At 45.9% G+C, this 13,984-nt stretch overlaps 1 protein-coding gene across 2 annotated transcripts in view; it reads right to left on the reverse strand.

Annotated features, from left to right (window-relative positions):
* Positions 1-13,661, reverse strand: part of MAF (MAF bZIP transcription factor) — a 194,666-nt gene extending 181,005 nt beyond the window's left edge. For both annotated transcript variants that reach the window (XM_059857403.1, XM_059857402.1), the window contains exons 1-2: positions 11,893-13,661; positions 1,188-1,253 (exon numbers count right to left, since the gene is read on the reverse strand). In XM_059857403.1, the coding sequence (XP_059713386.1) occupies positions 1,220-1,253; positions 11,893-12,980 (1,122 nt within the window). In that variant the 5' untranslated portion in view covers positions 12,981-13,661 and the 3' untranslated portion in view covers positions 1,188-1,219. The remainder of the gene's footprint in view (positions 1-1,187; positions 1,254-11,892) is intronic.
* Positions 13,662-13,984: the final 323 nt, after the last annotated feature.

Below are 13,984 nucleotides of genomic sequence, written 5' to 3' on the forward strand. Positions count from 1 at the left end.
AACTTGGCTCTATTCTTGCAAAAAAAGCATATTGCACTCTAAGTTTTCACAAAAAAAACCCAAGTGGTCTGGCTTCCCTCTCATTTACAGTGGTGAAAAACAGAAAAAAAAAAATGCAATGCAGGCAAAACCCTATCCAGGGTGCTCCTCAGGGAAGTAAGAGGAGCATCAGGCTTAAAATGAAGGTCCTGTAGTGCTCTTTGAGAAACCTATTCCTACAGCCCATACACCAACAAAAACTCTTCTCAGTTCCATTTAGTGCACAGGCTACAGCACCGGTTACATCCTCCCCATCCCACTTAAATTTTAAATAATAAATCTGTTACTTAAATTTATTTTCAAATTTAACAAAGAAATTAATTATTTTAACTTATTATTTACATTTCTTTTAAAAGATAAAAAATAAATCTATTATTTAAACAAGCCTAATTCCATGAGCTAATAAAATTCAGCTGTTTCTAACAGCATTTAACCGTTGATCAAAGCGTGCAGGCTGTAGAGCAGGCTGTGTTCTCAACTAAAATAGGAGGTTTCATAAAAAAAATTCACACAGGAATCTGTCATTGCAACCTCGGTGCTCATTTAACCCACTTAGTATTTTTATAGTCAAGGTCAATAAAAGTCAGATTCCACAGAAAAAAAAAATAAAGTCCCTGTTTGAATCTAGCAGGGGAAGGGATTGAAAGTTTTAATTCCCACATTTTCATTAGCAGTATATTTTTTAGTCAATGTTGACAGATTGAATGAACATTAATTTCCAGAGGAAAGCAGTGCTGTGAATTAAACTCTATTGTAATTTGTAAGTACTGAAGTCATCTAACACAGATTCATGATTTTCATCAAGATCTGAGGGAGATCTTCAGAAGACCCATCCTTAATCCCCGTAGCTGATGTCTGAACGCTAGCATTTGAAGAAAAAGAAAGAAAACATTTGCAAAGGATTATATATGAGGTGTGGGACACGAGAGAGCTGCCTGGCTGACAAAAGTACAAAGCCCCATCATTGCAAGTGGTTCTTGTAGGCACCTGAAATCAGCCTCACCCAAAAGCCCAGAAACGGCGCCACAGCCTGTCACTGGCTCCCCAGGGCTGAGCAAAAAGCACCATCTTAGCAGCAGGAAAACAAAGCAGTGAAATTACCACCCCTGCTGAAATATGGCAAATTGCTAATGAAAAGGAAAACATACCTTTTATTTTTGACCTCAGGTAACAGGGATTTTCACATCACCGTTGTAGATGATTCTCTCGGGTACCTAATTTAGTAAATATATTAAAATAAACTATTATTAAAAGGAATATTTAACATCATAAAGCCTGTCTGTTGTGCCACTATGGTACAGAATAGGACCTTTTATATGCAAATCCTAAATTAAATTTAGAAAGTCTCTTGTACTGTTTATTAACTCTGGCTGAGTGAAGAAGAAATGAACACAGTTTGAAGTGAAACATTTCTAGCTCACACATTTAGTATTTGCTTCACATTAATAACAGGAGATTCTTACTGACAAATTACCTTAAGAACACATATTTTTTGCCTTACCAGTGAATACCAGTTTTTAATATCTGAAAGTGTGCAGCTTTCCGTATTTCTTTCTTAATGATTGTTATTAGCTGCACTAATGTAATTGGCAAAATAATAATCAATTTTTGTACACACTCCATTATTTTCAAGACAGTAGTTTAATAACAAAAGCAGAGCTGTCATTTCCCCCTGCAGTTACTCACACCATACAAATTCATCCTGTCAACACATATTTAAAACCTAATTTAAAAAAAAAAAATCAGCATAGAGTGAATCTTTGTACAATAAGTGAGATAAGTCAGTGAGTCAATCCACATTTCTTAAATATGGATATTTTGTTGTGTCCCTTACAATCAGCTTTCTCTCCCTGAGTGTGCATGCACAGACACACACATGTATTTCCTATGAAGTGCCTGTAGGAATGCTTGAGCTCCGTGCATTTATTGGAACCGTGCAGCATAATCAGAGCAAGAATAAACCACAAGCCCAATCGACTTGAATTAAAAAAAAAAGGCAAGACAAACTGTAGGCGCTTTTCCAGCATTTTGATTCCAGATTAGCTCTGCAGCTCTGAAAACAAAAGTGGGTGGCACATTTAGAGCCAGCTGAATGATCACTGTCCCACATCCCACCCAAAGCTCCCCACTCAAAAAAACCCACCCCCCTCTTTGAAAGGACCCCACAGGCCATTGAAAAAGATGTTGCCTTCTAGTTTTAGTTTGATTTTTTTCCTTCAGGTTTGGAGTTTGTTGTTTTGCTGTTTTTGTTTTTTTTTGTTTTTTTTGTTTTTTTTTTTTGAGAAAGGGGACGGTGCTTAGATAAATGCAATACTTGGCACCTGGCCCGGGATCTCTAAAAGCAAATGACTCCTGTGGACCTTTGGTGTCATTTTTCTCAGGACGACCTCTCCTTTCATGCCAGTCAGTTAATTCATTCTGTTATTAATGCAGGGGGCTGAGAGGAACAGGTACTCAAGCCTCACACCTGAGGAGCATCTAGAAACTGATGTGGTCAGCCTGCTTTCAGTCTTTGCTGTGGCCAACCCTGCCCTAAACCCACAACCACTCCCAGCACAGCACACCTGGAACACCAACCCTCTTCCACGGACAAGGTGCATTGCTTCACTTAGCAGCTTTATTTAACTATCAGTTTATTAATAAGGAAAGAGTCAAAGACAGTAAAAGAGAGTGAAGGCAACCAGAGACATTAAGCAGATTTATTAATTTAAGAAGCCTGATCACTTTCCTTCATTTTATCTGACAGAGTTGGTGTAAGACAGTTATACTTCAATAAGTTCTCTACACTATACTGTGCTATTTTAAAAGGATTTCACAATAAAGGAAGCTGAAAGACTGTGCACAGTCTGGAGACCGTATCTGGTGTGACATGAATATAGTATTTTAACCAGATTTAATCTTACAGTATTCCCTCCTCTACAATGACTTTGCAGGAGGAAACCCTACGGAAAGGAAAATCTGTTCATCCCACACCACAGAACACTGAATCGCATTGCAGACTCCGGCAGCTCTTCCTACATATTAAAATGCTTTCATCAGGGAGTTTGGAAGCAGTTGAGTTGGGGGGAAGGGGTAGGAAAGGAAAAAAAATACTAGGTCTTGTTTGGTTTAATTTTTGGGATAATTTTTATTGTCACGGCTCTCAGTGCTTGAGGCAGCAGGGGCTGTTTGCAGTGGAGACACCTCAGGTTTGGAAGACAATACCAACACCCTGATCCCATCCCCTTCAGCAGTAATATCCCACTGCCAAGGCCTTGGCAAGAAGTTTTGTTTCAAAACTGGAGAAGCAGGGCTCAGGCTGCAGGAAAGGGAATCTGCCTGCCTTCTTACAGAAGAGGGCTTTAAGCTTAATCATATACACATTCCGAGGCACATCCACACAGACTTGTGAAACTCAGCCTCGGCAAACGCCGTTCCCCGCACTTCAGATTCTTTAAAAGCCATGAAATGTAAATCCTGCCTGCTCCCATTCTTGCTCCCTGCAGAGAACTTGAGGCCTGATCCAAAAAGTCATTTTAAAAGATCTCTTTGATTGCCGTTGGGTTTAGATTTGTCTCTGTGTGCGCACAGGTAAGAAGGAAAAAGAAAGGAAGAAAAGGGGGAAAATTCAAGAACTAGAAAAAAAAAGAGGAAGAAATAGAAAAAGGAAAGGAAAAATAAGAAAGAAAAAGAAAAAGAATGAGAGAGAAAAAGGAAAAAGAAAAAGAGAAAAAGGGAGAAGGAAAAGGGAGAGGGAGAGAAAGAGGGAAAGGGAAAGGAAAAGGGAAAGGGAAAAAGGGGGAAGAGAAGGGAAAAGAAAAAGAAAAGGAATCAGGAAAAAGAAAAAGAAAAAGAAAAAGTAAAAGAAAAAGAAAAAGAAAAAGAAAAAGAAAAAGAAAAAGAAAAAGAAAAAGAAAAAGAAAAAGAAAAAGAAAAAGAAAAAGAAAAAGAAAAAAAAGAAAAATTGGAAATACTGTGGCCAAAGCCGAGGGAAGTGCTCTGTGGACATACCTAGGGCCGGGCGGCCCGTGGGAGCCGCCGGGTGACAACCGGAGCTCCGCTCTGGATGCGCGGCCAGACGGATCCATAGTTCCGCCCAGACTCCCCTTTTTGTTGCAGGGATGGGATTTAGAGAGAAACAAACAAGAAACAAACAAACAGCGATGTGGTCCTCACCTTTTCGCCCCTCCCGGGCGGCGGGGCCTGTCCCCTGCACCTGGCTGAGGCGGGACCCGCGGCTGGGCGGCCGCTGCAGCCCTCGGGACCGGGGCCGAGGGCTGTGCCCGGGGACAGGGACTGGGCCTGGGACAGGGACTCGGACTATAGCGGGGACAGGAGCTGTGCCCGTAGTCAGAGCTGGGCCGGGGGCGAGGGCTGTGCCCGGGAATTGTTCCGGGGCCGGGGGTTGTGCCAGGGCCGGGAGTCAAGCCGGGGACAGGGCTGAGCCCGAGGTCAGGGCTGTGCCGGGGGCCGGGGTCTGTGCCGGGGACAGGGCTCTGCCCGGGGTCAGAGCTGTGCCTGGGCCGGGGGCTGTTCCCGGCTGTGTCCCTGGACGTGGCGGCCTGGCCGGGCCGGGCTCAGGGCAGCCCCCGAGGGGGCCCGGCCGTTCCCCAAGCGACCCCGGCGGCCGCGGCCCCGGTGCCGTGAGGGGCGGGGAGGGGCTGCATCCCTGCCCAGACAGCCCCGGCTCGGGGCGTTCAGGAGCTGCTGGAAGCAGAGAGGTGAAAATCCGTGCCAGAACCCCCCCCAGGGCTGCTGCTCCCCCGGCCGAGGCAGGTGCCGGGCTGGCGGCAGGGAGGCAAAGGTGTGTGGGCGCGGAGCTCTGCCGACACCCCGGTGTCCCCACACCCTGCAGGCTTTCGGGGACACCCAGATTTAATGGAAAAGCCCAAGGACTGAAGGTCAGGGAGATGCCAGAGCCTTCGCTGGAACAGGGTGTTGAGACTCAACGCCTCCGTCCACAGCTATCGGCATCTCTGCTGTATCAGGACAAGCTGGGGCAGCATTGCTCAGGACTGTGGGTCTTTATAAATTAACAATTGAGAGTAGCACCCAGGGACGCTCCAATCTCTACCCCCGCTGGAAACTTGAGGAGACTGCTCGATTTGTTATTTACTGGGGATTTTTTTTTTTTTTTTTTTGCATGGAGGAGAAACACCAGTTGTAGCAAACTTCTGCTCTCGCTTTGATTCCTTCCATGTAAAGTGTTGCATTGAAATGCATTACAAAACAATGACATTTATTAATTAAAAAAAAAGAAAGCAAATCATGTCACAAAGTCCACAGGACTTCAAAACAAGCAAGGAGAGAGGCAGGGCAAGTTCTGTCCTCGTCACTCACTGCACCACGATTACAGGCCTGCACACTTCACTGTGTGTCGCAAGTGACACAGTTTTATAAGCCAGAATTTGGAGGGAAAAAAGTGGGTGCAGCAATAGTGAACGAAAATGATCATTTCAGAGAGTGCTGAAATACAGGCAGCGTGCATCGAGGGCGCTGAGATGTTGTCACACTGTGCCGGGTCAACCCGATACGGTGATAGATAGCTCGGGATGGAGCTGCCTGTCTGCCAACTACAGCCTCGCAGATCCCTGGCCTCTTGCTTTTCACTTGATAACTTAAGTCACATCCTGGACTATTTTTGCATTGTGTTGGCTTAGAGCTCACAAATCTGAATGCACTCAGCCCTCAGAGTGACAAATGTTATTCTCGGTCCTCCCCCGCAATTTCAGGCAGTCAAGAATTAGATGCAGCAGAGTGTACAGTATTTTAATCTATTGATTTGTACCTGCTGTGCCCAAAAAAATTCATTAGAAGAGCCTTAAAATTATGAAGTGGTTCAGTGCTCAGCTCCTTCCTGAAAAGACGAGTTCTTTCTTGGCCACTCACCTCCGCCACGTTCTGGGGTGTGCTACATCATGTTATTCATACTGAGACCTGCACTTAAAACAGAGATCTGAAGCATTTGGTTACAGACTGTGTGTGTGTGTGTTGTGTGTGTGTTCAGGCAGGATTGGTTTTTGTCGGAGCTGAGCAAACAAAATCTATCCCGCTCTCCATAGCTACCCTCGGAATGCCCAAGCCTCATGGCAGCCGCTCGCAACACAGCGATTCGGAAAGAGGGAGGGAAAAAAGTGTATTAAAAAAACCTTAATTCCTAACATTGAAGTATGTAGGTTTTTTTTTTTTTCCTGCATGAAATTTTAAATTCAGCCATCTGAACAGGTGTCAGAAACAGTGGGTCCATTTAGCTCCTCTGATGATCGGAGTAATAAATATAGAGGATTTCCTTTCAACACAGCACATGCTGAAATGACACCAATGTAGTTCTGGCATCTGAGCAGATAATTCTGATATATGCATCATTTCCTCCCTAAATCCAGGAAGCAGCTACACTCTCTATCTGATATTAGTATATTATGTCAAATAGAAATTGGTATTAAAATTATGAATGATTCTAGATCAAGAACTTCCTACACACTACACAGAGGGAGGGGGAGGAAACAGCTGCATAAAAGCTTTCAGAAGGGAAAAGAAAAAAAGAGCTGGGAAAGTTAATTTTTTAATCTAAAAATTTGCTGCCATGTTTCGCGTGGAGGGAGTTTTCAAGTGACATTTTGATTCAGCGCTGGAGTTTTTGTTTTAAAAGGGTGATGAAGACTTTCTAATAAATAGAAGCTTTTCCTGCTCAGTTTGCAAATGGGCACTTCTCACTGCACGCCTAGGGAGAAATAATTCAGGAAATAAATATGCACTGGTGTGACTGGGATATTTCCCTGTCTTCTCCCATCTTTTTTTTAGGATTCAGTCCAGGATGACATTTTTTCAAGCGGGGAAAATGCTGTAGCAAAACCAAAAAAATACTCCCGGCCTCTGCTCAGCAGAAGCCTGAAGGCAGGGCAGGAGAGGATTATGTTTTGTTTTAGGGGGTGAAAATAAAAAAGGTTAAGGGCAAGGTGGGCTGGTGTGCACTGAGCCTCAGTGCACACCATTTCCCAGCCAGCAAAGGGCAGCTGTCCACGCACGTATCTCCCAGCATCGGTCATATGAAATTCTTTGTAATGTAGTTAATAAATGGAAAGGCACTATAAGACTATGGGAAAAATAGGATGTTGTTAGTGATGGGCAGATTAAGACCACACACACCTTTTGACACCCAGTTGCCTGGCTCGGGCAGCATTCCACCCGGTTTTTACCTGTGGGAGAACAGTGGGATTCTGCTCCCCTTTGAAATCCCCAGGATTGCACCTCTGAGTTCAATGGGAGCAGGATTGAGGCCAGAGTCAAGCAAGGGGTGATTAATGAATGTAGGTTATTCAGAGCAGAGCGGTTCCAATTAGTCCTCAGCAAGCAGTCCTGCGGCAAAGGTGGGCGCTCCCCTGCAATGACTCATACAGAGAACCCCAATACTCACTCTGCTTTAGTGAATATTAAAATGTGTACCTTATTTTTTTCCCCTTCACTTGGCCAGTTGGCGTGTTTCAGGCTAAAATTCAAGTTCAGCTTAAGGAAGGTTGCATTTTTGCCTTTTTTAATGTGCAAGCAAGATTGTCATCACAATGCCAAACTGGAAGAAAGCTTTTTTCCCCTCTCAGGTTGGGGGTGTGATGGGAATTTTCCCTTTGTCACCCTATTCTAGGAAGTCTGTTTCTAGGAAGGTTTTCTCTTATCTCTCAAATCGTTCAAATAGGATGTTTGGTTTTTTCTCTCTCTGAAAAAAGATACTTCAGGGAGGCAGCAGTGCTCTCCTTGCTCTTCACTACACAGTTTATTCACAGTACTTTTAAAATCCTATTGCCTGCTCCTAAATTTGCTTGCAAGGAAGCCTGAAGTGACAGCAGGGTGTGAGGACGAGGCTGGACCAGAAGTGGTCCTGCTCCAGGCAGCCTGAGGTTTTGTACTCCCTTGGGGGCTGCAGCACCACTCCAGCGGGGGCTCTGCTGATGACAGGTCTTGTCCCTTCCCTTCCTTGCTCCCAGCAAGGGCAGCAGCAAAGCTTCAGAGTCCCTGCAAAAGCACCTGGACGTCGGTAAAGGCTCAGTCAGGGAAGGGAAGGTGGGAGACAGAAAAACGAGCAGCCTTGGCTTTATGAGAGGAGATAATTCCCAGCTCAGCCAATCACAACCAGTTTACCCACAGATTACACATTAACCAGAAAATGGAACTCAAATTAACCAGAATCTGGAGCTTGAACCATTACTCAAACCCTGGTGCAACAGCAGGTCAGATGCCAAAGGGCAGGTTGGTGCCCCGGCACTGGGGAGGGGTGAGACACAGCATTGGCTTCAGAGAGCAAGCCACTGCTGTCACCAACAGAGAGGTTGGTGTCCATCCCTGCCAAAGGGACCTCAGCAGGTGCAGAGTGACCTCCAGCACCAGCCACTGCCCACTGACACAGACTATCGTGGGCACAAGTGCTGCAGGGGGGCTCAAGCCACACCTTGACCTTGCAGCTCGACCCCTGACAGGGGCTGGACCAGCCAGGCAGAGGGATGGCAACAGGTCCTGTCCCTTCAGGGCCACCAGCACCCAGGAGGGATGACCCTACTGCTGGGACAAAGTTGCACCAGCAGCAGCGGGGAAAAACACAAAGGAGAAGAAAAAGGTGTTTGGTTTATAAGCCTAGGTCTGGAGATATACCCCCCATCCTAGAGAGGCTGGAGCATCCTTCGGAGAGGCCTCTGCCTCTCACAGAAAGGGGACAGATAATCCCATTCAGAGAGCAGGACAGTGCTCTGCCGAGGGACCCTGCAGGCTCTCAGGGAAAGGTGGCTTTAAACGAACTGGGTCAAGCATCTGAGGAGCCTTTCAAAGTTCAAATGCCCTTTGACATGGGGAACTGCAGTGAAGAGGGGCTCAGAGACCTGAATGTTTCTAGCACATTAACCTTTGGGGTTGATTGTTTAGAGCAAATAACTCTCAAAAGTTGGAGGAAGTCCTTTGGATTTTTTTTTTCTCCGCTCCTCAGCTCTCTCTGGACTTTCTAAGGCCTGTAGCGAAAGAAAAAAACAACAAAACAAAACAAAACAAAACAAAAAGAATCTAAAACAAAACAAAAAAAATCCACAGGGTAAAAAAAAAAAAAAAAAGAAAAAAGAAGGGTGAAAAAGCAAAGAAAAGAAAAAAGGAGGCAGTGTGGACCAAAATGGTAAAAAATTTTTCAATCTAGAATTGAGTGGCTCTGTGAAAAGCCAAGCCTGATGCAGTGTCATCTCTTACTAGAGACAGGCATGCTTAGCTGGGATCAGATGATAGGAGGATGTCAAGTCTTCTCTTTCACTTCACTCCATCATAAAACAATCAAAATACAGGGCCACATCGTGTCATCAGGTTTTTAAGCAGACCTCCCCTTTGAGATCTCCTAGAACTTGGTGGGATGATCTGAGTCACTGAAACTGCCCTCACTGCACTACTGAGAAGTCAGAAGCAGCACCTGAAAGCTCACGTTTTTTTCATCTACCTGAAAGAGAACTTGAGTCCTAGCAGGTGACAATTTTCCATTTTACACGAAGCTATCCTTTTCCTTCTCCCCTCCTGAACATTTCTGAGTCCAGCTCGTGGGTGAGTATCGCCCCTTCGGCAGGCAGCACGCTGAAGTACTGCGCTCGCAGTTATGGAACTTTGAACTACACACTAAGAAACTGAGTACGGAATCAAAAAAATGCAGTTTATTATTGTAGATTATTCTCTCTTTCGATATAACCATAGAGTTGAAAATGAAAGAAAAGCACATAGGAACATCACACGTGGTTAGTTAGTAACTCAAGATATAAAACAATTTTGCACAGCAAAATATGTAAAAGAAAAAGTAACTGACAAGATTTTTTTATATTTATTGTGGTAAGATTTACTTTCCATTTTTTTTTAAAAGACAGGATATCAGTCCCTGAAAATAAAATTTACTGATTATTGCCTTTAAAACTGTGGAATTTTTGAAGTTACAGAAAATCCAGTTCTGCACCACAATACAACTGTAAAAAAATCTGCATCATTTTAAAACTGTGCAGTAATGCCATCTTTATAACTGCATAAATTGTATTAGCGTTCTAAACAGGTTCGTAATTTTTTTGTTGTTGTTTTTGTATTATATGCTTGCAGGTTATATCTTAGTGCAATTCAGTCCCAAATACTTCAATTTTGAAAAAAAAAAAAACAAAAAAACAACCCATACATTTTTAATGTAAAATACCCCTATAGATATAAACAGGGGTGCCTCCCCCTTTTAATACTTTGGTTTTCAAATACAGTCAGTGGTATAGCAAGGACTACATATACCCAACTTATATTTAAGTTGCAAGCACATGCTGCATAAACTACTTTTTAAAACAGTCCCGTTGCAAATTCTACCCCCCTTTACATCACGACAGTAAACAATTTAGTGCATCAATCTTTAAAAAAAAAAATCTACATCTAAACAGACCTAACTCTTTCGAATTTATCTATAACATTCCTTTATCTGTAGCATACATTTTAACTGGGCTAACAGATGACAGAAACTAGAATTAAATTATATACTAGGAACCCAGAGCATTCCACATTTGACAATGACCAAACGCAAAATGAAAAAAAAAAAAATGGGGCAGATCACTTAAAATTAATTTTAGACTGTTTTTAGGCAACAGCATGGTTTCAATGTCCCCCCAAGTGGGATGTGAATTTTGTTTTTGAACATCTTTCCGAAGTTCTTTCTGTGTTTTTGGGTTTTTTTTATTTTTTTTTAAATTTTTTTTGCCACATTAGGTTACCAAAATCCATTCTGGCAGGTTTTTTTAGAGGGAATGCTTCAGTGCATTTAAAAGGAAGTCTGAAGTTTTGAGTAACTCAAAGCAGTTTTAGAGCAGATGCAAACTTTAATGGGAGGAAGAGGAGGAGGAAGATCAAAGGTTGCACTTTTTTGCTTTCAACCCAAAAAAGTGATGAGGCAATAAAACAAAAGGATGAATGCCATGCCATAATAGTCTCCAAAAGTCCATTTCCAAGCAAAAGAAAAAAAAATAATTATACCGTACATGACCAGCATGCAGGGTTTTTTATTAATATAATGTCTCTTTTTCATAGTCTTTTGAAACAGTTATAGTTCATTGTTGCTAAGACAAAATAGCAAGCGTAATGCATGAGATGAATATGGGATTCTAATGGCAGACTAAAGTCTCACATTTGGCAGATTAAGGCCAAAACTCACATGAACACACCGAAGGTTGATGCAGGCTTGATTTTGGCAGGTTGATCTAGGCATATCTCTAGTTTTACACAACAACGCTAAAAACTGATGGAACTCAGCAAGCTGGAGTCTAAAATTTTCACTTTTTTTTTTTGTATTTTTTGTTTTGTTTAGTTTTTAATTTTTTTATTTTATTTTTCTTTTTGCAAAGCTCAAATCTCATATGAAGAACTCAGGATGGCAAAAAAAAATCTGACTTTTTGGACACAGCAAGCTCAAAAGAAAAAAAACCTCATGAACTTAAAAATATATATATATATATAATGTGGATGGCAGGTTTCAAAGAAGAGCAAGCTTCATATGAAGAACTGAGTTGGTGGCGAGTTGGATCTTTCAAATTAAAAAAAAACACAACAGCAAGCCCCCACAAAAAAAATAAAAATAATAATAATAATAATAATAATAATAATAAACAGAAAGAAAACTCATGTAGAACTTTAGGTTGGCCAACACGGAGCCAGCCCACCTTAAAAAGAAAAAGAAAAACAAAAACCAACCCAAAAACCAACTTTGTTTTAAAATTGTTTTGATTTTTTTTTTTTTTAAAAAAAGGTAATAGAAGGTGGCAAGCGGGGTTGTGGCTCTAGCAAAGCCCCCAACAACAACTCACACGGAGAACTTTTAGTTAAGGTGGCAAGGCTGTGGGAACTCACATGAAAAACTCTGGAGAGGAAGGGTTGTCGCTGCTGGATCCGTTTTCTCTGAAGCCATTGCTGACCAGCTTCTCGTACTTTTCCTTGTAGGCGTCCCTCTCCCGGACCAGCCTGGAGATCTCCTGCTTTAGGTGCTCCACTTGCTGCAGCAGCTGGTTCTTCTCCGACTCCAGGACGTGCCGCTGCTGGACCCTCTTGAAGCGGCAGGACTGGGCATAGCCCCTGTTTTTGAGGGTCCTCCTCTTCTGCTTCAGCCGGATCACCTCTTCCTTGCTGACGCCCCGCAGCTGCCGGTTCAGCTCCCGCACCGACATGGTCACCAGCTGCTCGTCGGAGAAGCGGTCGTCGAAGTGGAGGCCGCCGCCGCCGCCGCCGCCGCCGCCGCCGTGGTGCGGGTGGTGCAGCCCCCCGGCGCCGCCACCGCCGCCGCCGCCGCCGCCGCCGGAGCCGGAGCCGGCGGCCGAGGAGGCGGAGGAGGGCGGCGCGCTGCCCGGCGCCGCGGCGTGGGGGTGCCCGCCGCCGCCGCCGCCGCCGCCGCCGTGGTGCGGGTGGTGGTGGTGGTGGTGGTAGTGGGGCGCGCCGCCCTGCGCCGCCGCCGCGGCGATCACCGCCGACACCACGGCGGCCGCCGAGCCCATCTCCTCGGCCGGCACGGAGCCGCCGGCGGCCGCGGCCAGCTGCTGCCCTCTAGCATAGCCATCGAAGGCGCCGGGCAGCGGGTGGTGGCTGCTGTTGATCAGCGCCTCCACCGCGTCCTCGGGGCTGAAGCCCAGCGCCTCCGGGTTGAGCTGCTGCGGGTACCCCGTCATCCAGTAGTAGTCTTCCAGGTGGGTCTTCTGGTCGGAGCCGGAGCCGGGGCTGGGCGCCGAGAAGCTGGGGGACGGGGGCACGGAGCTGCAGGGCGTGCTCATCGGGGTGGAGGAGAGCGATCCCCCGGCGATCAGGCGGCCGCACTGGCTGATAATGCGATCGGTCTCCACCGGCTCCTTTTTCACTTCAAACTTCATCAGATCGAAGTCATTAACATATTCCATGGCCAGGGGACTGGTGGGCAGGTCGGAGCTGCTCATCGCCAGCTCTGATGCCATCCTTTTGCTGCCGAGAGTCCTCCAGAAAGGGTGCGCTCCGGGAGCGAGGGGGCTGCTCTGAGTCGCCACCGGGTGAGCCAGCTTGATTTTTGGCGAGCTCCGCTCCGCTCTCCTGCTCTGCCTCCGATCCGGTCCGCCCCGGCGGCTCCTCTCCCGCTCCGCGTTATCCCTCGCAGAGGCTCCGCTGATGCATCAGAGCGCGGGGCTCTCGCTATTCGCCTTTTGCATAGAGGGTTTTTTTTTCCTCCTCTCTCCCTCCCTTCTCTCTCTCTCTCTCTCCTCTCGCTCTTTCGCAGCTCGCGAGCCGCAGCTGGAAGTGTTAGCTGGTGTTGTTGCGAGTAAATTTGTTGTTGTTGTTGTTTTGTTTTGTTATTTTTAACACTTCATGGTGCTTTTCCTCTGGGCTCTCTCCTGCAAAGTGCAGAGCGAGGAGAGAGGTTCATCGGGGGAGGGAGGAGGGAAAGAGAGCGAAGGCAAAAAAATAAAAAAAAAATCAAAGTCTGTATCGCAACCAAAATAATAATAATAATAAGAGTTAAAAAAAAAGAGAGAGAGAGAGAAAAAAAAAAAACAACTCGGCCTCAAAGCTACAGCAAGAAGATGAAAAATATTTAAAGGTTTGATCCGGCAGGAGAGTTTAAAGCATTGCGGAGTTTTATAGCGCCCGTGACGTCAGGCGGGACACGGGCTCGGGGCCGGGCCAATGGGCGCGCGCCGCCCGGCCTCATTAGCATAAGAGTCTAGCGACAGGGAAACTTTGCGGGCTGTCAGTCAGGGCTCAGCTGACTGTCAGCGCCCGCTTAACCCCCTCCTGGCCGCCGGCACCGCGCCCGGGCTCGGCTCGGCTCGGCTCGGCTCGGCTCGGCTGGGCCCGGCCACCGCCGGCCCGCTCCGCCCGCGCCGCGCCGTGCGCGCCCGCGGCGAGCGCCCTGCCCCAGGGCGGAGTGCCCTGGGCTGCCCCGGAGCCCGGCCCGGCACCCAAGGGCGCGGGGGAGCTCCGGGCG

Source organism: Haemorhous mexicanus, chromosome 12 (genome assembly GCF_027477595.1).
Source record: "Haemorhous mexicanus isolate bHaeMex1 chromosome 12, bHaeMex1.pri, whole genome shotgun sequence".
Classification (NCBI taxonomy): Eukaryota; Metazoa; Chordata; class Aves; order Passeriformes; family Fringillidae; genus Haemorhous; species Haemorhous mexicanus.